Below are 20,777 nucleotides of genomic sequence, written 5' to 3'. Positions count from 1 at the left end.
GTTTTCTAAGGTGATTTACATTGCATTAACAAGTAAACCGCATATAAAAATGAGCATTCGAAGACCAGCGTATACGTGTTTAGTTCACTATAACCTGTTAACATAGAAGAACTGCTATGCAATATTAATAATTGTGTAACCTCAGACAAACAGGTGAACTCCAAGCCCAAGTTTGTTATATTTACAAATCTATACTAGTATTTTTCAATAACCAAAATGATTCTTATATCAAAATAGTAGAATATTCTACAAAATGCAAGGGGCTTAAAGTGTAAAGCTACCATACTACAAATCAGTATAACCCTATAACCCTTTTATATATCTTCCGCATCATCAAACCAAACAGACGACACAACGTTTGTGGATTATTGCAGGTAATATATTATATCACAAATCTTTAGATTTATGTTGATGACGTCATTCAATTTGTCTCATGTTTAACGTACGAATTTGTTAATTCCGATTTTGATCATCACTAATTCATTGCTGTTAATTTCATTCATCCACCATTAACATGATATTTGTTACAGATCTATATATAACAAAAAATACGACATGAATTATATCATTACACTTAATTTTTACATACATATACATTTGTCCTCATTTAGAATACCTAATCTCAAAATTAATATAGTTTCAATTCATTTGTTTTATTTGTTCTAAAAAAAAATCAAATAACCAAAGTTTAAATCTTCAGAGATGCTTAAGATCCCATCTCATCAAGTTGCTGGACACCATGCAAGTACTGCGACCCGTGGGCCCCTCGTCGACGAGTCGGGCCATTTTTACAAGCCACTACAAGGCGATGAGCGCGGGTCAGCCGAGGTAACATTTTACGAACAGTTTTCTTCCAACAGCAATATCCCGGATCACATTCGCAAATACTTTCCGATATATCATGGTACTAAAGTTATGAGTGCATCCGATGGAACCGAGCACCCACACATCGATTTACAAGATCTTTCGTCAAATCGTGAAAACCCGACCATTATGGACATCAAAATCGGGGCACGCACGTGGGGACCAGAAGCTTCTGATGAGTACATTGCAAAATGTATGAAACGGGACCGTGAAACCACTAGTGCTCAGTTAGGGTTTAGGATTTCGGGTTTGCAGATTTATGTTAACGAAGAGGTCGGGTTTTATAAGCCTACTAGAGATCTGGTGCTTAAAAGTAGTGTAGATGATGTTAGATTGCTTTTTGAGAAATTTGTATCGTCTTACCCGACTATAAAATCGGGTCAGAGTCTGGACCTTGGTTTGGCAACCGCGGTGTTTGGTGGGCCTAATGGGATTTTGGCCCAATTGTTGGAGCTAAAGGCATGGTTTGAGGAGCAAACTATTTATCATTTTTGTGCTTGTTCACTTCTTTTCATGTTTGAAAAGGGGGTGGCTTTAGAAGAGGGGAGTTCAAGTTCAAATGCACAAGTGAAGATTATTGATTTTGCACATGTTAGTGAGGGTAGAGGTGTGATTGATCATAACTTTTTGGGTGGGTTGTGTTCTTTGATAAAGTTTATATCAAGGGTGATCGGAGATCATGAAGATCACAAAACTCAAGATGCAGATGGCCAATCAAGGTGTGAAAGTTTTGACTGATTTATTTATAAATGAGTTGATTTTGGTTATATTTTTATCATAATATAATAAATAATAAATAATTAACTAAGTTCTATCTGTATTTTAATGCATACAACCTTTTCAATTGTTCCACTTAAGAAATTATATTGTTTATTTAGCAATACAGTTTGTTTTCTTATATAACACGCTCACACTTTTTATTTGAAAAAAAAAGTGTTTTAGTTAAACTATAATCAAGCCCACTTACAAACATACTTAAAATACAAGTTTTGAATCGTTACCTAATTGTAGAGGTGTGCAAAATTTGGGATTAAACCATAATCTAAACGAATGTAACGTTACATTTGGGGGTCCAATGTGGAGGAAAAATTAGGTAAACTATGGGACTGAATCGGTCAGAAACAAGTACAATGTTTGGTATTTGGTACTCAAATTTTCAGTACCGGTGTCAATATAGTCCGTAATCATAAGTTTCACACTCCTACTAGATGGATATGGGTAAAGGTTTTTACCTATAAAAGGTGATGAGAATGGTGCTTGTTTTGTTGATCCATTTACTTCTATGGGGTGAACTTTAAAAAGCAAGTTATATTTTATTAACAACTAGCTGCGTGCCCGCACGATGCAGCGAGGTATGCACGTAAACATGACATCGGATGCGTAACCGGTGTTACTGTCTCTGTATGTGCGTGACTTCATAATAATACGCGCGTAACCCGACGATATTATACTCATATTGCGGTATTGGAATCTTAACCGGTGTTAGTAAGCACGTCACACAACGATTGTGCACGCTCAGTCAGGTGTTGGCGCGCACTTAACGCTACATTGAACTCGTCTTGACCCGCAACCCGTTCCGCTTGATAATTTTCTAACCGAAATTCGTTATGACTCGACTCCTTTCAACCCAAACTCCACCTGACCCAAACCGAATTAACTTTTTTGTATCGACTCATTCCAACCTTAACATTTTAGACCCATGACCCGAACGGCCGAACCCGCCCGATTCGTTTGCCAATCTTTAATAGTAATCACGTAACACGTTAAGTTTTTGAATAAAAAAATGTATATCAATACCATACTCAAATTAAAGAGAATAAAATACTCGTTTTAATGGTATAATGTTTAAAAAAAAATTAGCGTGTGAAAAAGTTATAAACGTTTAAACGTCGTCGTGATAGTTGGTTTAAAATAAGGGGTATATATGTAACTATTATATAAATTAACAAAATGTGATTAAAGTTAAAGGACCAAACTTGTATTTATTTTTTAATAAATTAAAAATAAACCATAAGATTTTGCTTTTGCTAAAAGACAAAATTGTCAAAATACAAAATTGCCCCTAAAATGTCTTAATTTTATGCATTATACTTTGTACTAAAAGCAACAAGTTTGGTACATCTTAAAATTTAAGAAGTTTCTCACTCATGCTTTATATATAGTATAGATATTGGTTCAGATTTGAGTATCAAAACCGGTTACAATAACCTTCTTAGAAGTTAGACATATGGTTGTAAATTGTAATGTGTAAGATGTGCTAATAGCCTAATATACATGCTAATTATTATTCATCAAGTAATATAACTTTTCATTTAACGTTGTAATGAGCTTGACGCACAAGTATAAAACGTATGGGTCAAAGAGCATTACCCTCGTCAACCTCCACCCCTTATAGCCAAAGAGATTAGAAAAGCAAATGGATGATTAGTAGTTAAAATATCAAAGTGATCATCCTCACAATTGAAGGTCCAATCACGGAACATATGGGTCCTACATATGAACTACCTGATTTCGTACGTGATCCATTGGTAATATCTGTCGTGCTTCATAGATGATTTTTTCATAGCCTTCTAGTAGTGAAGTGGCCTTCAGTTTCTAGCATTCCCCGCCTTTGAAGTTCTTACGCACAACCAAATTTATCATTAAAGCGTTACCAATTATCAACAATTTTTATCCATTGACACATAAATAATGAAAATTACCATCAATGTATGTGCTTAGATCGTAGTGTTTAAGATTGTGTTGTGCTCTTTTCAAACCAAACCATGATTTTTATCTTTTAGTTCAACAATTTTCCAAACCAACTAACAAGTTTATAAAGCGTCTTATAGAGATTAGAGATGGTTAACATTCTTTTCTTTTGTTTTTATTAATACGCGTTAAGAAAGAAAAATAACTTAATTTGCTTTAACAAATCATGATCTATACAAAAAAATAAAGTAAAATAAAATAATAATAATAATAAATTTAAGTCAATAATAATTTATTTTTAAGTTTTAATACTTGTATATTCTTATAATATTTATATATTATAATAATTATAATTTAATATATATTATGTGATAAAGGATCCAATACAATAATCCATTATCATACAATAGGTACGCGAGTTTCTACACCGTCGATTTCAGAAAACACGCGATCGTCCACTGCTCTAACCCACTGCTCCCATCAACTCTGATCCACCGCTCCCATCGATTTCGTCCACCTTCACCGTCACCGTCCAACGATTGCATCCACCATCGGGGCCTTCGACGGTACCGTCGTGAACACCATCTTCCTCCGTCACACCTTTTTCACAGGTCAGTTGAACTAATTGATCAATTAAACTTTAAAATTGATCCAGTTAATCATTAATTTGAAGCTTCAGTCGATCAATTTTGAGTTTGATTTCTGGGTTTTAACATTGAACGTATTAACATTAACCTAAAACGTATAAACAGAACGTATAAACTTTTTGTACTGAACTTTTAAAGTTTAATTGATTTTCTTCTGAACGTTTAAACAGAACGTATAATACATTTAAACAGAACGTATAATACATTCAAACAGAACGTATAATACGTTCAATGTCAAAACCCAGAACTCAAAACTTAAAATTGATCGACTAAAGCTTCAAATTGAGGATTAATTGGATCAATTTCAAGTTTAATCGATCAATTAGTGTTAGTGCATGTTTTGTAACAGATGATCTTTCGTGTTTGTTAGAATTGAGAGCAACGGTCAAAGGGGAGACTGTTGGTGCATTCTGTGACCGTCGCTATGCAATTCTGACCAGCGGATCGTCACAGGCGAAGTTAGCACAACTTCGCCTAGGCGAAGTTATAACAACTTCGCCAACGGCGAAGTTGTAACAACTTCTGCCTTAGGCGAAGTTATCACAACTTCGCCCTAGGCGAAGTTATGAACAACTTCGCCTACTGAAGCCCAAGCCCGTGAAGATTGTCTATATATACATGTGTCGTGTTAGGTTATGAAGAGTGAATCCAGTAATTCAGAGAGTGTGTGTTACAGTTTGAGTGTCAAGAGAGAGCAAGAGAGTGAGAGTCATGTGAGACGACCCGAGGTAGAGCTCACCTCGGGTCAGTCGTGTTTCTGTTTATGTTACGGTATGTAACGTGTTTTATTATTATATGAATCTGCAGATTTGATTATCCATTCTTGTATTTGTTTGTGTATTTGATCGTGTACGTGTTTGTGTTCTTCGTCTATACACCATATACGAGTCTAGGAGGATTCCGCACTCCTAGACCTCGTGCGGATCTCGTATCGATCAGCACCGGGACTAACAAGTGGTATCAGAGCCTTAGGCTCTTACGCTATGGTTCGAGATCTGCGTTTTTGGTGTTTCTGGCACGTTTCTGTGCGTTTTCGGCCGAACAGCCGCCGCAGGCGAAGTTATTGGGTTCAGGCGAAGTTGTCGCTTAAATTTTAGGGTTTAGGCGAAGTTATGGCCAGGCGAAGTTATGAACAGGCGAAGTTATGAACAGGCGAAGTTATGGCCAGGCGAAGTTATGGCCAGGCGAAGTTATGAACAGGCGAAGTTATGGCCAGGCGAAGTTATGGCCAGGTGAAGTTAAAAAAAAAAAAAAAAAAAAAAAAAAAAAAAAAATTATTGTTTGGAGTTTTCGTCTGTATGGCCGGGTGTACACGATTATTGTGAGACCAAAGATGTTGTTCCGTCAACGAGTGATCTTGTTATCTCTTGGTCTTACGTGTGAACAAATACGTGTCAACTCTGGATTTGGAGTTGAGGTTGTGAATGGGATATTGTTTGAAACTGGATATTGACACATATTCGGGTGTTTGTGGGCAATGAAATTGTTGTTGTTCGTGGTTGACCAACCGAAGAAAGTCAAATTGAACTGAAGGTTTTCGTCATTACTGGATTGCGGTCAGAGCATATTATTTATGTTATTTTCAAGGCGTTCGAGAATTGGATCCTGAAACGTGATGCTTATTTATACGAGTGAAGATTCTGGAACAAGTTGGATTTAACCGGGAATTAAAGTCTCTATGTTCTTGATTGTTATCCCTGGTGATTGAAGATGCTTCGGATTAATTAATGGTCATGTGTTAGATTCTGTCAAGGTGGTTTTGTGATGAAATTGATCACCTGATGTTGAGTAGTTGAAGATTAAACCTTATCGTATGCCGACGAGTTGGTGAAGTTGTGGAGGAAGCCCAACTTCATGTGTTGGTGAAGTCAGATGGACTCACGTGATTGGTTGAGATGATCTATTGGCACGAGGATGCATGCATTTCAAAGACCTCAATCGTTATAGTCGGAGAAGCTTACACTGAAGGGGAGATCTGATATGGAAGACGCTGGGTGATTGGTAGATTTGTGAAGCTACAGGACAGATTCAGACACGGCTGGTTGATGAACAAAACAGAAGATCATCAGTTAAGAGGGAGTCTGTTAGTGCATGTTTTGTAACAGATGATCTTTCGTGTTTGTTAGAATTGAGAGCAACGGTCAAAGGGGAGACTGTTGGTGCATTCTGTGACCGTCGCTATGCAATTCTGACCAGCGGATCGTCACAGGCGAAGTTAGCACAACTTCGCCTAGGCGAAGTTATAACAACTTCGCCAACGGCGAAGTTGTAACAACTTCTGCCTTAGGCGAAGTTATCACAACTTCGCCCTAGGCGAAGTTATGAACAACTTCGCCTACTGAAGCCCAAGCCCGTGAAGATTGTCTATATATACATGTGTCGTGTTAGGTTATGAAGAGTGAATCCAGTAATTCAGAGAGTGTGTGTTACAGTTTGAGTGTCAAGAGAGAGCAAGAGAGTGAGAGTCATGTGAGACGACCCGAGGTAGAGCTCACCTCGGGTCAGTCGTGTTTCTGTTTATGTTACGGTATGTAACGTGTTTTATTATTATATGAATCTGCAGATTTGATTATCCATTCTTGTATTTGTTTGTGTATTTGATCGTGTACGTGTTTGTGTTCTTCGTCTATACACCATATACGAGTCTAGGAGGATTCCGCACTCCTAGACCTCGTGCGGATCTCGTATCGATCAGCACCGGGACTAACAAGTGGTATCAGAGCCTTAGGCTCTTACGCTATGGTTCGAGATCTGCGTTTTTGGTGTTTCTGGCACGTTTCTGTGCGTTTTCGGTCCGAACAGCCGCCGCAGGCGAAGTTATTGGGTTCAGGCGAAGTTGTCGCTTAAATTTTAGGGTTTAGGCGAAGTTATGGCCAGGCGAAGTTATGAACAGGCGAAGTTATGAACAGGCGAAGTTATGGCCAGGCGAAGTTATGGCCAGGCGAAGTTATGAACAGGCGAAGTTATGGCCAGGCGAAGTTATGGCCAGGTGAAGTTAAAAAAAAAAAAAAAAAAAAAAAAAAAAAAAAATTATTGTTTGGAGTTTTCGTCTGTATGGCCGGGTGTACACGATTATTGTGAGACCAAAGATGTTGTTCCGTCAACGAGTGATCTTGTTATCTCTTGGTCTTACGTGTGAACAAATACGTGTCAACTCTGGATTTGGAGTTGAGGTTGTGAATGGGATATTGTTTGAAACTGGATATTGACACATATTCGGGTGTTTGTGGGCAATGAAATTGTTGTTGTTCGTGGTTGACCAACCGAAGAAAGTCAAATTGAACTGAAGGTTTTCGTCATTACTGGATTGCGGTCAGAGCATATTATTTATGTTATTTTCAAGGCGTTCGAGAATTGGATCCTGAAACGTGATGCTTATTTATACGAGTGAAGATTCTGGAACAAGTTGGATTTAACCGGGAATTAAAGTCTCTATGTTCTTGATTGTTATCCCTGGTGATTGAAGATGCTTCGGATTAATTAATGGTCATGTGTTAGATTCTGTCAAGGTGGTTTTGTGATGAAATTGATCACCTGATGTTGAGTAGTTGAAGATTAAACCTTATCGTATGCCGACGAGTTGGTGAAGTTGTGGAGGAAGCCCAACTTCATGTGTTGGTGAAGTCAGATGGACTCACGTGATTGGTTGAGATGATCTATTGGCACGAGGATGCATGCATTTCAAAGACCTCAATCGTTATAGTCGGAGAAGCTTACACTGAAGGGGAGATCTGATATGGAAGACGCTGGGTGATTGGTAGATTTGTGAAGCTACAGGACAGATTCAGACACGGCTGGTTGATGAACAAAACAGAAGATCATCAGTTAAGAGGGAGTCTGTTAGTGCATGTTTTGTAACAGATGATCTTTCGTGTTTGTTAGAATTGAGAGCAACGGTCAAAGGGGAGACTGTTGGTGCATTCTGTGACCGTCGCTATGCAATTCTGACCAGCGGATCGTCACAGGCGAAGTTAGCACAACTTCGCCTAGGCGAAGTTATAACAACTTCGCCAACGGCGAAGTTGTAACAACTTCTGCCTTAGGCGAAGTTATCACAACTTCGCCCTAGGCGAAGTTATGAACAACTTCGCCTACTGAAGCCCAAGCCCGTGAAGATTGTCTATATATACATGTGTCGTGTTAGGTTATGAAGAGTGAATCCAGTAATTCAGAGAGTGTGTGTTACAGTTTGAGTGTCAAGAGAGAGCAAGAGAGTGAGAGTCATGTGAGACGACCCGAGGTAGAGCTCACCTCGGGTCAGTCGTGTTTCTGTTTATGTTACGGTATGTAACGTGTTTTATTATTATATGAATCTGCAGATTTGATTATCCATTCTTGTATTTGTTTGTGTATTTGATCGTGTACGTGTTTGTGTTCTTCGTCTATACACCATATACGAGTCTAGGAGGATTCCGCACTCCTAGACCTCGTGCGGATCTCGTATCGATCAGCACCGGGACTAACAATTAGGCTCATCAACAATTTCAATTGGAAATTGCTCAACTGAAATGTGACCAACGATCGATGGTGGTGACGGATGATGACGGTGCTCACGACAGTAGACGATGGTCGCGACGGTGGACTTCGACGGGTATGCGTTAAGTATTTTTAGGTTAATTACAATTATGCCACTAAGCAGTTTTAATTTCAATTAGAATCGGTGGAGCAGGAAGTCGCTTATGTAATGTACGATAAGCGATTATTGTACGTTAACTCAATCCCCGTATTATGTAAACTTGTGACACAAGAAGTATAATATATATAGCCTTTACACAAATTGAACAAATACGAACACTAATCGAACAAATATAAATATATGTGTTCATGTCCGTTCATATAAAAAATGAATTTGTTCCTGAGCGTTTATGTTTATTCATCAAAATCTAAACGAACAGTTTACTAACATAAATGAAGAAAGATACTCGAACCGAACATAAAAGAACCCAAAAGAACATAAACAAACGTTCACGAATATAAATGAACGAACGAAACACGTGTTCATGTTCGCACGTTTAATTAAACGAGTACATATTTTTTGTTGATGTTTGTTCCATTGTTAAATGAACAAACATAACGGTTCCCGAACTTTTACCTGCATAAGTGAGACGTATAGAAATAAAAGCGCGGCAAACTTTCAAACCCCAAACGATACAGAGTCATCACCGGAAGCTAACAATGGTGATGCTGTGCTTTCTGTTGGATTTACGGACGTTATTGCCTCCTCTGCTTCGAGACCTCAAGCAGGTACGAACCAGTTAATTTGTGCACATTTACGTTACAATTCGATTAATCTCTTCCAAAATTCGAAATCGATTTGAAATAAGCTGCTGAATCATGAACAAAACTCGTTGTTACGTAGTCATTACTTCAGCTAGCGAACTTCTACGCGATTTCGAGCCCTAGAGGCCACAAATCGGTATCCAAATCGAAGTCACTCGTTGATTGGATCGGACTTTGCTACGTTATTAAAAATCGAGTATCGTGTTCTACGGAGGTTCGTGATTCGTACTTTAATACAGCTGCTTGATTCATTTTTAGGTCATTTGTGCTTTGTTGTTGATAATATAGATTTTGTTTAACTGTATCATGTGATGAAGTAATATCTATGTGATTGGTTGCGATGAATGTTTAACTCGAGGCAACTTGAGATTTCAATAATGTAGAAGCTAGGTTAATTCTGTATATGATATGATTTTTAATTTAAATGGATCAAATACCGAATCAGTTGTAATTATCACTTTAGATCATATATGGGACCTGTTTGGACATTTTAGGTTTGATAGGCAAAACTGACTTAGAACATCAGAATGTATTTAGTTTGAATGGATCGAATACTGAATCACTTGCAGTTATCACTTTAGATCAATTAAAAATCGCTTCAAATTGTATGAATAAAGGACGAGCACCATTTGTTTCATAATTGGGCACCTGTTTGGACATTTTAGATTTAATAGGTAAAACAATGACTTTGTGTCAATGACCAGATTTAGTTATTTTTCTACTGCAATCTGCATTCTTCTAATACATGATGAGAATATGAAGTTAGGCTTTATTGCATAAAATTGTGCTGTCATTTTTTTGTTTTTCTTTCTTACGTGCTTTCTTTATGGTTCATGATTTGTTAGCAGATGAAGGTAGCATACAGGCCAAGTGGGAATTTCAGTCTCCGTGATTTTCATCATGCTGTTAATAACTTGCCTACTGATGCCTTCTTGCCAGAACTCAACAATAACATAACCATCCCTTGCAGTGGTAACAGATTTTCTATGTTATCGGATACGGATAGTTTTCTTTAGTACTCATGCTTTAGAGTTTATCCATAAGTTACTTTTCTTGCAAACAGATGCACACCTTGAAACAGTCCTTAGCGATAAAGTTCTATACTCATGGGGAGACGGCAATGAAGACGTTGGAAGAAAATTGATTGTTATTGGTTCATGTCTACTTGAAAATCTAGATTCTGTGGCAAAGAAGACCTTAATGGTGAGCAAGTTCAACAACATGTTCAGTTGGTCTTTGTTTCATTTACTTGTTAACAACTTTTAGATGTAAACGGTTTCAATTTGGTAATTGGGTATGCTGAATTACTTCTTTATAGGATGCAGCGGACAAATGTGTTTCGGTGGACTTTGTATTGTTTTTGCAACTGTCAACTGGTGCTGATGCTCTTTCTGAAAGTATCAAGAACTTTGTTAAGAGTATATGCGATCTTGAGAATTGCTCATTTCGTAATCATCTTCCAGGTTTTATTCTGTATAGTAAAAACCATATTAGAAAATATAACAAACTACTTAAGTTGTATAATACTATCAGCTAAATAATACTTAATGTATTTAGGAAGTGTTTTTACCGTATACTTATGCAGATGCAAGTGTTTTGTGTACGCTGGTTAAACAATGGCTAAATGATTTGAGGGATGAAGCAGAAGAACTACAGGGTCGTCTCAAATTCAAGAAAAACATCCTAGGATCTCTAAACCAAGTCTGCTGCAATCTGATTCCATCTTTCAATACCATCATTGATGAGTTTGATCCCTGTCAGGTATCATATCTTTATACAGTCCCAAGATTAATAAAACTCTCCAAGTAGAAGCAACATTGTCTACCAATGATCTGTTTTACTTTATGTTTCTTTCTTCTGGTTGTTTTAGTTTTAACAAACTACAGTTATTAGGTATGCAGGTGTCATGGTTATCCACCGGATGATGGCAATAGGAACAAAATGATGAAAACCACTTGTTCAGTCACTGGAAATGAGCTTGGCACACTTGATTTGGTTGCAAACTCTTTAAAAGTTGGCAACGAAACAGTTCTACTCATGCCATCTTTTCACTTCTATACAAAGTTGCAGCATGTTACTGCACCTATTGAGCTTAGCATCATTGAAAGAACCAACTTAGCATCTTTAAGCGAAGGTAATCCTCATATCCAAACATCACAACATGTGTTACAAAGGTTTGTGTTTCTTGCCAGATATGATCCATTGAAAAGACTATTTGGTCAAACTCTCAAAAACTTTTAGTGTTATGATGCTTCACCTAGATTTCAAGAACTCCTAGTGTTGTATTTGGATAAATACTCGTGATTGTTGTTTTTCCATAAGGAGTTTTTTTGCTCGGGGGTGGGCCTAATCTTTATAAAAATCAAGATTTTTCATGATTAAGGTATATCAATCAGTATCAGGTGTTCACAATTCAGAACTTTTCTTATCTTGGAGTCCACAAATTCTGTAAATGTTTTTCAGTTATATGTTTCAGATGCTTTTATTATTGATCTTCTTAACTTGTTGGTCTTTTGTAACAGGGCTGATTGTAGGGACTCCCTTTGTTGTTGTTCCATCTACTTCCAATGAACTGGATGATACTGATCAGACAGAGTTAAACAACCAAGGTCACTGATTGTTTACCTTTCTGGTTCATGTTTACTAATTGATTTTAATATTTCTTTTCATATGCGGTTTTGCAGCCTTTCAAGGGCTTTGCAGTGCGCTACATACTTTAGATGAGGGCTTGGTTTGCTCATCAAGATGTAATACAGAGACTATGAGAGAGACACCGTTTCAGTGTTATTACATACTTCTGCCATCAAATAATGGGGTGATGCTGCTCAGAGTGAGTTATGTTTCCTTGTAACAGACCGAGATGGGTTGGTGTCAAATAGGGGCGGCAATTGTTGACCCGACCCGAAACATGACCCGAACCCGGCACGAAAAAAAAGTTTTGGGTTGACTAACACGACCCATTTAACAAAACGGGTCGGATTAGGGTCAATTAACACAACCTGTTTAAAAAACGGGGTGGGTTCGGGTTGACTCGTTAGCCTGTTTAAGTATTTTAATAAAACTTTTATAATTATATTTTTATTTGTGTTTTTTCCCTTTTCCATTTTTCTGAAGATACACTTTTAATTTCCAATTCATTTTCAAGATTTTTAATAATTTCCCAAGAAAAAAACATTCATACTGACATTTATAATAAAACTAAGTTGTATGTATATATATATATATATATTATTTGATAAATGGGTTAAACGGGTCGTGTTCAGGTCAACCAAAATTTATGTGTGTGCGGGTCAGGGTCGAAATCTTTGACACGAATAATAATATGGGCCGGGGCCGGGGCCGGGTTTCACATTTCAACCCACTAAACCGCACGATTGAGATTTCTAGTGTCAATTGTCAAAACGAATGGAATCGGTCGTGTTGGGTTGATTGGCGAATAATATCGTCCTTTTTTTGGAATTGTATAAATAGTGAAATATGATTAAAAACAGTATCATCAATAAATTTGTCTAAGTTTCTTGAATAGAGATATTAAGTAGTTGTAAGCATCAAATACGGATAGGGGTGTGATGAAACCGAAAAAGCTGATCCAAAACCAAAATAACCGAAGCAAACCGAATTTATAGATTTTCACCTTTTATTTTGATTTTTAGGTAATTTATGAGAATTTATAACCAGTGAAACCTTAGTATTTTAGCCTAAATGTAAAATAATCAAAAAGTTTTTCTTTCATTATTATCTCTTTTAACTTCTATTACTCATGCAGAGGCTTGCAGGATCAGAAGAAGTGATACCTATTGCTGATGTTAATCGATCATTTGACTTAACAGAAGCTAAGGATATTAGAGAATCTGTAAAAGCCTCTTTACTTGAGGTTTGATTTCTATAAATTATAGCACTAATAACACGTGGCAATTTTGAACCATTTACATAGAATGGGTCGATTTGCGTTATGTCTTATCACTAACGGGTGACGTGGCTAAGCTAAAACATTTAACTGAAACAAAACAAGTCAAATGGGCGAGAGGTCAAATAGTTGAAACTTGAAAGTCATAAAACATGCATTCAAAATAAGTTTAAACAATTATTGTAATAATATAGTTCTTGTTGTCATATTTAACACATTAGTTATTCACGAACGTAAACAAGCAAACATAACTGAGCTAAAATTAGTTAAAAGTAATGTGAAAAACAATGTGTTGGGCATAAAAAGTTAATACAAACTAAACTAAGCCGTAATGGGCCAATAATTTTAAATGAATATTTCACGAACATAAATGTATGAAAGAGAACTGTGTTCATGTTCCTTTGTTTAACTAAATGAACAAAAAATTTTGTTCATGTTTGTTTATTAAATAAACGAACTTCCCGCGGAATGGTTCACAAACTGTTCACCGAACGTTCTGTTCATTTACAGACCTCGTTATCTAAACACATTCTGTTTTTATTTACTTGATTATGTTCCTCAGATTGAAGTAAGAGACTACAATCCCATCCTGCATGAAAGGGGGTTCCACCAAAAACTAAATGTTCTTGTTAAAGAAAGCTTGCATTTTGGGTAATAGTTTCTGTTATCATTGTTGTTATTATTATTATACCTTTTTTTTGTTTTGTTTTGTTTTGTTTTGTTTTGTTTTGTGGTTACACATGAATTATTTTACAAAAAAGTGTTTGTTGGGTCAACCGACTCATTTTGACCTGTAATTCAACTTGCTATTCCAGGTCATTACCTACCAAATCAGAAGAGTCACCTTCTGAACCAACTTTAACTCAAGTGGATAGTTTAAACGAATCTGGACCGTTAAAGCAATCAACGGGTATGTTAGCGTTTAAAGAGGAAACCCCGCTGTTGGATTTGAAATCTGTACAAGATAAAATCACAGCACGTATAACAGAAGAATGGGAGCAACTAATTGTCAGTGAAATTCCAAACATCAAATCTCCTGTTTCTAAACAAAAGTTGGATAATTTGGTCATTATACCGGTTGAGAATAATAAGCCATTGGATGAAAAAACTTCAAGGATATTAGAAAGACTAGAAGTACCAAAAAAGCTAAAGGCTAAAGTAGCTTCACCAGTCATTACTTCAAGCAGTGCATCTGTTGATGCGAGTATGCTGACAAAGAAGCTGCTTATCCCATTTCAACCGACTCAAAATTCAGTTATGGGAATGGTTACAAGCCAGCCAATGAAACCAAATTTTCAAAGGCTGAAAAGGAAAAGATAGATTGATGGGTCCCACCAACTGCCTCTAGGCAAGTAAGTGTTTTTCCAACTTCTTTTAGTACACTTGCTTCTTGCATACACATGTTTCTTAAATGACATGATTTGTGTATTGTGAACCTAAAATTGATAAGAAACTGCATTTGTGCAATTAAGAATCTGTATGTATCATGCCAGCTCAAGGAACTATGAGAATCTGGTGATTCTTTGAAAATTAGTCTAGGTCTACAATTGATAATTGGAAATACTCAAGAGTTGAGTGAGAAGACCATAATAATACTTAGTGACAACGGAAATTTTGGCCTGCTTTTGTCAGGGAACTTCTACACTAATCCAATAAATCAACCACACTAAAAAATCATGACTCATAGTGTCATATAATCATATATACCAAGCTATGTAATTATGGATATATTGTAGTTGCTACTTTTACGGTATATAACACGCACACACACACACTTAAACAGGGATAGGATATATTAAAAAAAGTTACCCTGAATCATGAATTTAACACTGAGAGTTGGGTTAAAGGATCATTCTACTTTCACTGATTTATACTTATTAAAACACTATTCATATATTTTTAGTCATATTAATGTGGGTGAAATGCTATAATGTGTAAAATAGGGAAAATAAGATGATTTTTTAATGCTATTAACCCTTAAAATTTAATTGTTAACTAGTCTAGTTGAATTACTAAACTGATAATACTCAAGAAACAAGAGTCAAGAATTTAACTTTTGATGGCAAAGTAGCTAAGGTCGTTGGACAATGAGATATGATTCAAGTCACACTATTTAGCCATGACCTGTTCATTAGAATCATTGGTCAATATGTTGTTCTTATTCTTGTTTCTTTAACTAATATATCTGCTAACATATAGGATATTAGAAACTTAGAAGATAGCAACCATCTTCCCAGTGGCAAAGCTTGGACGAAAACGCCCGGGGGTGGGGTCAAATTTTCGGTTGAAAACGGGTAAATTTGCACTACATATAAAAATTTCCGGGCGAAAATGGGTAAATTTACACTGCTGTGCAAAAAAGGGGGGGGGGGCTACCCTTGGCCCTCACTATACTTCGCCACTGCATCTTCCTAACCTCAAAAGTAATGACAACGGCGTGAAGACACATCAAAGAATGTCACTAAATTTCCAGCCAAAACCCAATCTTAACTGCCGAAAAAGAAATCAGAAAATAGACATCCTAATATACAGAAGTTAAAAGAGTTTACTGATTTACAGAGGTCTTAGACGAGCTAGTTGAATTATAAAACTGTTGCTATTGTTTGGGTCAAAACTCAAAACAAAGCAAACAAACTAGACCATGTATTATCCATATTTTTCAATAAAATGAAGCTACTTTTCATTTAGTGGAAAAGGGTTCATGCATTATCACCTAATGCGTCTTTAATGAATGTGTCTTTTTCCATTGTATGTGACTTATATAGCAGATAAATGATGATGTGGCATGTTGCCACGCCATAAAAATTTGTGTTCCAAATCACAGTTTTACCAGCTATAGAGGCTATTCATATACCATGTTAAAAACATCAAACTATGTCACATATGACATACCATAGGAAAAAAATTCTTTTTTCTTTACCAACAATCACAAAAAGTTACAGTTTTGTTGGACTAGTTAATGAATTTTGTTCAGGTTTCACATTTTGAGTTTGTTTGATTAATATCTAGATGTTGCAGAACGAGTGGTGCAGGCGAGTTGAGTTACTGGACTTTAGTCTACTTTTTAAGTTTATAAATAATTTGTGTAAAGTTGGGTAAAAAAGGAATATATTTTTGTTATAATAAAATGATTTAGGACATAAATTTTGACCTTTTTAATTGACCCATTCGACTTGTTTCATTTTAACTACTTTTTAGATATTTAGCCCGTTCGACTCATTATCAAACAAATACAACACCTGAACAAAGGCCTCGATTTCATATAAATGTGTTGAAATCAACCCTCTACACAAATCCAAAAACGAAAATATCATTTCAGTCTTTTCAAACGGGGGATCCACCACCTAACTGTTTCATCTGTCTGTCATACAGATCATCAAACAACAAAATTTGTTTCAATCAATATTGTGGGTCATTGAAATTTCACTCTTTTAATGATCAGGATTGTTTTGCCTCATTTGATCTAAACCGTCCGTTCATTAAGAGATGAAAGGGACTTCAGAATCACAATGACTATCTCACCTTAAAAGTCAAAAGGACATTTCAACTTGAGCTCTTTGATGATTTGTTGCTGTCTGCTTGATTAAGGCCTTTAAAAATAACCATATGTTTAGTTTGCATGTTAATTCTTTTGACTACTGTGGTGTATATTTCCATTCTATACGTGTTGTTTTTGTGACATTCAAATTTGAGTCTCGAGTTGTATTAGTTTTGTAAACTTTTATTTTGTAAAACCGACTCGACACTTTTGTTTCTTCCTTTAAGTATTATTTTATAATATTAAGATGGACCTCGACCTTAAATAAATCGATGTTTATCATAATATAGTGTGGTTAAGAAAACTTAGAGGGTTCAAACTGAGTTTTGTAAAGTTATTATAATAATATAGTGTGGTTAAGAAAACTTAGAGGGTTCAAACTGAGTTTTGTAAAGTTATTATAAGCTTCGGAAATCTTTAAACTCGTCTTAAACCATGACAGAAACTTGAGGGGCCTTTTGTTAAAATATGCACACACGTATAAACACATAAAACCCTAAACCTAACATAACATCACACACACAATAACTCCAGCCGCCACCCTCTTTCTCTCTTGATTTTCCGGCGGCCGGAGCGTTTTTCCGGCGAACCTCCATTCCGGCGAAAAGCCACCATCGCCCACCACCTCCCACCGCACCACCACAAGCTTTCTTTCCCTCCGGTCTGCAAACCCTCCCCTGCAGCCACCCGCTCCCCCATTCTCCTTCGATTTCGTTTTCCGGCGATCGGAAAACCGGCCGCCGCCTACCCGGCATCGCAGCTCCGCCTCACTCTCCCTGCCGTGGCCTCACCTGCTCGTCTCTCATCTCTCTCATCTCTCTCTTCTCTATTTCTGTTTTCTTCGGCCGGAAACGACTCCGGTGACATGCTGTTTCTTCGTCTCCAACGGGTTCGGCTCGGTTCCTTCTCGGTGTAGAGCCACGACTCGGGGACGTTTAATAGGTAAATTAATTTGTGGTTTTGGTGTTATTAGTTTTTCGTATATCGATTATCGGATTCAAATGGTTATTAATCGGTTTTACATATTTGGTTATATACTTTGATCGGGTAAGGGTTATGGTGTTGTTTTGATTTGGGGAAAAATGGTTTTGTCGACAAACTTAAACAAATCGGGTTTGGTTATTTAGACGGAATACACCCGGGTTACTAACCACTTAAAATCGGTCTTGGATTTTTATATAAAAATAAATATATATAAATGTTATATTATTATTTTAGATTTAATTCATATTAATACTATTATATATTACTATCACTACTATTATTATTATCATTAGATATATATTTATATTATAATATAAAAGACTTATTTTTAAAGTTATTAATACTATATTAGTATCATGGTTAATGTTATTGTTATTATCATTATTATTATAAATATTAAAGTTGTTAATATTTTTATTAAAGATCATGTTTCTATCATTTATTTATTTACAATGATATAATTATATTTATTTGTAAACTCGTTTTGAAATCAAACAGACATCGAGTATAGTATCATTAGTTACTATCAATAATATTTATTTTTATTATTATTTTTGTCAACAACATTTTAATTAATACTAAGATCTTTATTGTTTTACTATTATTAGTAGGATTATTAATAATAATTACGGTTATTATTTTTACCGTCATTATTTTACATATATATATATGAAACATTTCTTTTTAAAATTATCATTATCATTATTATCACCATCATAAATAATATTATTATAAGCTTCATTATAAATTCATTTTCATAAAACCGAACTCTTGATTTAAACCCGTCTTTTTCCTTTTAATATTGGTTTAGCTATTTCAAAGCCCAATAAAATAATATTTTATTATTAATTATGTACGAGTCCCTAATCATTAACAAACTAACCGGTAACCCGATTAACAACCGAACCGTCTCGTCCAATGTTTCAAATGTAGTTTCAACTAAAGTTCAAGTTCATTAATATGTTTTATTTATCCGTTTTCAATTAGCTTTCAAGTCGGATTCGTTCGTTTCGTTTACAAGCTTACTTTTATGTCAATCACTTATTAGTTTCTCAATTCATCAATCGAGGTGAGTACTTTCATACCCTTTTTTCCATCTTTCGTTTTTGGGTGACTTTTCATTCTTATCAAACTAAATGCTCTAATTACTTGCATTTTAAACCCATAAACGTGATTGTATACCTTACTTGAATAATTGCTCGATTTGGTGTTGTATGCTTATTTGACTATGTGTTTACAGCTTTTGGATGGTGAAACTATAAATCCTATACCATTTGGCAATGGCAAGGTGTCGTTAACGTATGCTATTAACGATAACTATAAATCCTAGACTACTCGGCATCCCCTTGTAGTTTGGTGGTGCTAATGTAAGCTTATTAGCAACTGTCATAAAATCCTAGACTAATTGCCAATAGCTAGGTGTCGCTAACTTGTTTAGCGATAACTATTTATTCTAGTTTATAGCTCTTAATTATTGTTTTGTATACAAGTTTTATGAATTTTCATACTATACACCTATACGCTCAAACTTATGAATTGCTCACCAACCTTTGTGTTGACAAACTTTATTTTATGAAATGTTACAAGTTTGACTTTTGTTGACTCGAGTGCTTGACGGAAAACGTTACCAAGACCTTTAGAATATTAGCAAAACGAACAATATAATTATTACTTGTATTCAGTTTGTTTGTGTAGACGAGAAGTGTTGTTTATCGATTTGTTGAAATAAAATGAGTTAAATGAATATTGTCACTTTAAATAGTGTCTTGTGTATTTGTCCAATCACGTTGCACCCCGGCACAAATCGATAAACCAAGACCTTTAGAATATTAGCAAAACGAACAATATAATTATTACTTGTATTCAGTTTGTTTGTGTAGACGAGAAGTGTTGTTTATCGATTTATTGAAATAAAATAAGTTAAATGAATATTGTCACTTTAAATAGTGTCTTGTGTATTTGTCCAATCACGTTGCACCCCGGCATGTTCCGTCTTTGGTCGGGGTGTGACAGTTTTCATTCAAAGATAAGAGTTACGTATGCAATTATAAGTATAATATCTTCATCATTGATTTTGCATTTCTTTTAGAGCTGATAATCATTGTTTCCTTTTCATACGTCAATTTATGGGCACTAATATATATAGCTTGTGATTAACTTTAACACGTAACTGTTAGTTAAATATAATAAAATATGGGCAAATTATAAGTAGAATATCTTCATGTATTAATTTCGCATTTCTTTTATGGTTGAGAGTTTTAACTTCTTTTTCATAAATCAACTTGGGTTATATTTTATCTTAAATACTTATATAAGAGTAATATATGCATTTGTTAATTTTTTGCATTTCTTTTGGAGTTGACATTTTTGACTTTTTTTATAAGTATATCTGGGCTATGATTGTCGTTAAGTGTTATATAAAAGAAAATGGGTAGTAATATAGGTTGTGATTAACTATAACACATTTAAAGTTAATAAAAAAATTAACATATTGGGCAAGTTTTAAGTATAATATCCGCCTTTATTGATTTTTTGCATTTCTTATATCGTTGACAGTTTTGTTTTTTAAGACAATTTAGGATGTGTTTATATAAAGGAAATTGGTAGTAATATAGGTTCTGTAATCATAATTTAACTCTTAACTATTTATTAAAAAATTAAATATGGACAAATTATGAGTATGTTTATCTGCATTTATTAATTTTTGCATTTCTTTAAATGCTGACAAATTTAATCTTTTATTATAAGTCGATTTGGGTTATTTTTTGTCTTAATGATTGTATTAAAGAATATGGGTATTAATACAGCTTGTGTAATTATACTTTAAAGCATCAACTATTACTTAAAAAAATAATATATGGACAAA

The 20,777-nt window shown here is 35.3% G+C and overlaps 2 protein-coding genes and 1 pseudogene across 3 annotated transcripts; all 3 read left to right on the top strand.

Moving 5' to 3' along the window:
* The first annotated feature begins 635 nt into the window (after positions 1-635).
* On the top strand, positions 636-1,635 carry LOC143571411 (inositol polyphosphate multikinase beta pseudogene; annotated as a pseudogene).
* Positions 1,636-9,380: 7,745 nt separating this feature from the next.
* On the top strand, positions 9,381-10,928 carry LOC143571410 (uncharacterized). The gene is made up of 4 exons (XM_077056840.1): positions 9,381-9,446; positions 9,562-9,696; positions 10,331-10,454; positions 10,546-10,928. The coding sequence occupies exons 1-4, from the start codon at positions 9,384-9,386 to the stop codon at positions 10,746-10,748; spliced, it is 525 nt and encodes a 174-aa protein (XP_076912955.1). The 5' UTR covers positions 9,381-9,383; the 3' UTR covers positions 10,749-10,928.
* Positions 10,929-11,379: 451 nt separating this feature from the next.
* Positions 11,380-14,930, top strand: LOC143571408 (uncharacterized). Of its 2 annotated transcripts, XM_077056839.1 has the most exons (5): positions 11,380-11,616; positions 12,005-12,312; positions 13,249-13,356; positions 13,952-14,040; positions 14,205-14,930. In XM_077056839.1, exons 2-5 carry the CDS (start codon positions 12,244-12,246, stop codon positions 14,707-14,709), a joined length of 771 nt encoding a protein of 256 aa, XP_076912954.1. In that variant the 5' UTR covers positions 11,380-11,616; positions 12,005-12,243; the 3' UTR covers positions 14,710-14,930. The 2 variants fall into 2 exon arrangements, with proteins under 2 accessions (XP_076912954.1, XP_076912953.1); XM_077056838.1 differs by having other exon boundaries at positions 11,380-12,312.
* Positions 14,931-20,777: the final 5,847 nt, after the last annotated feature.

The sequence above is a fragment of the Bidens hawaiensis genome, unplaced genomic scaffold (genome assembly GCF_021521415.1).
Source record: "Bidens hawaiensis isolate Kalapana, Puna unplaced genomic scaffold, B.hawaiensis_p1.1 tig00025375_1, whole genome shotgun sequence".
NCBI lineage: Eukaryota > Viridiplantae > Streptophyta > Magnoliopsida > Asterales > Asteraceae > Bidens > Bidens hawaiensis.
Note: the sequence above shows the minus strand (reverse complement) of the source record. Positions and strands in the feature narration are given on the sequence as shown.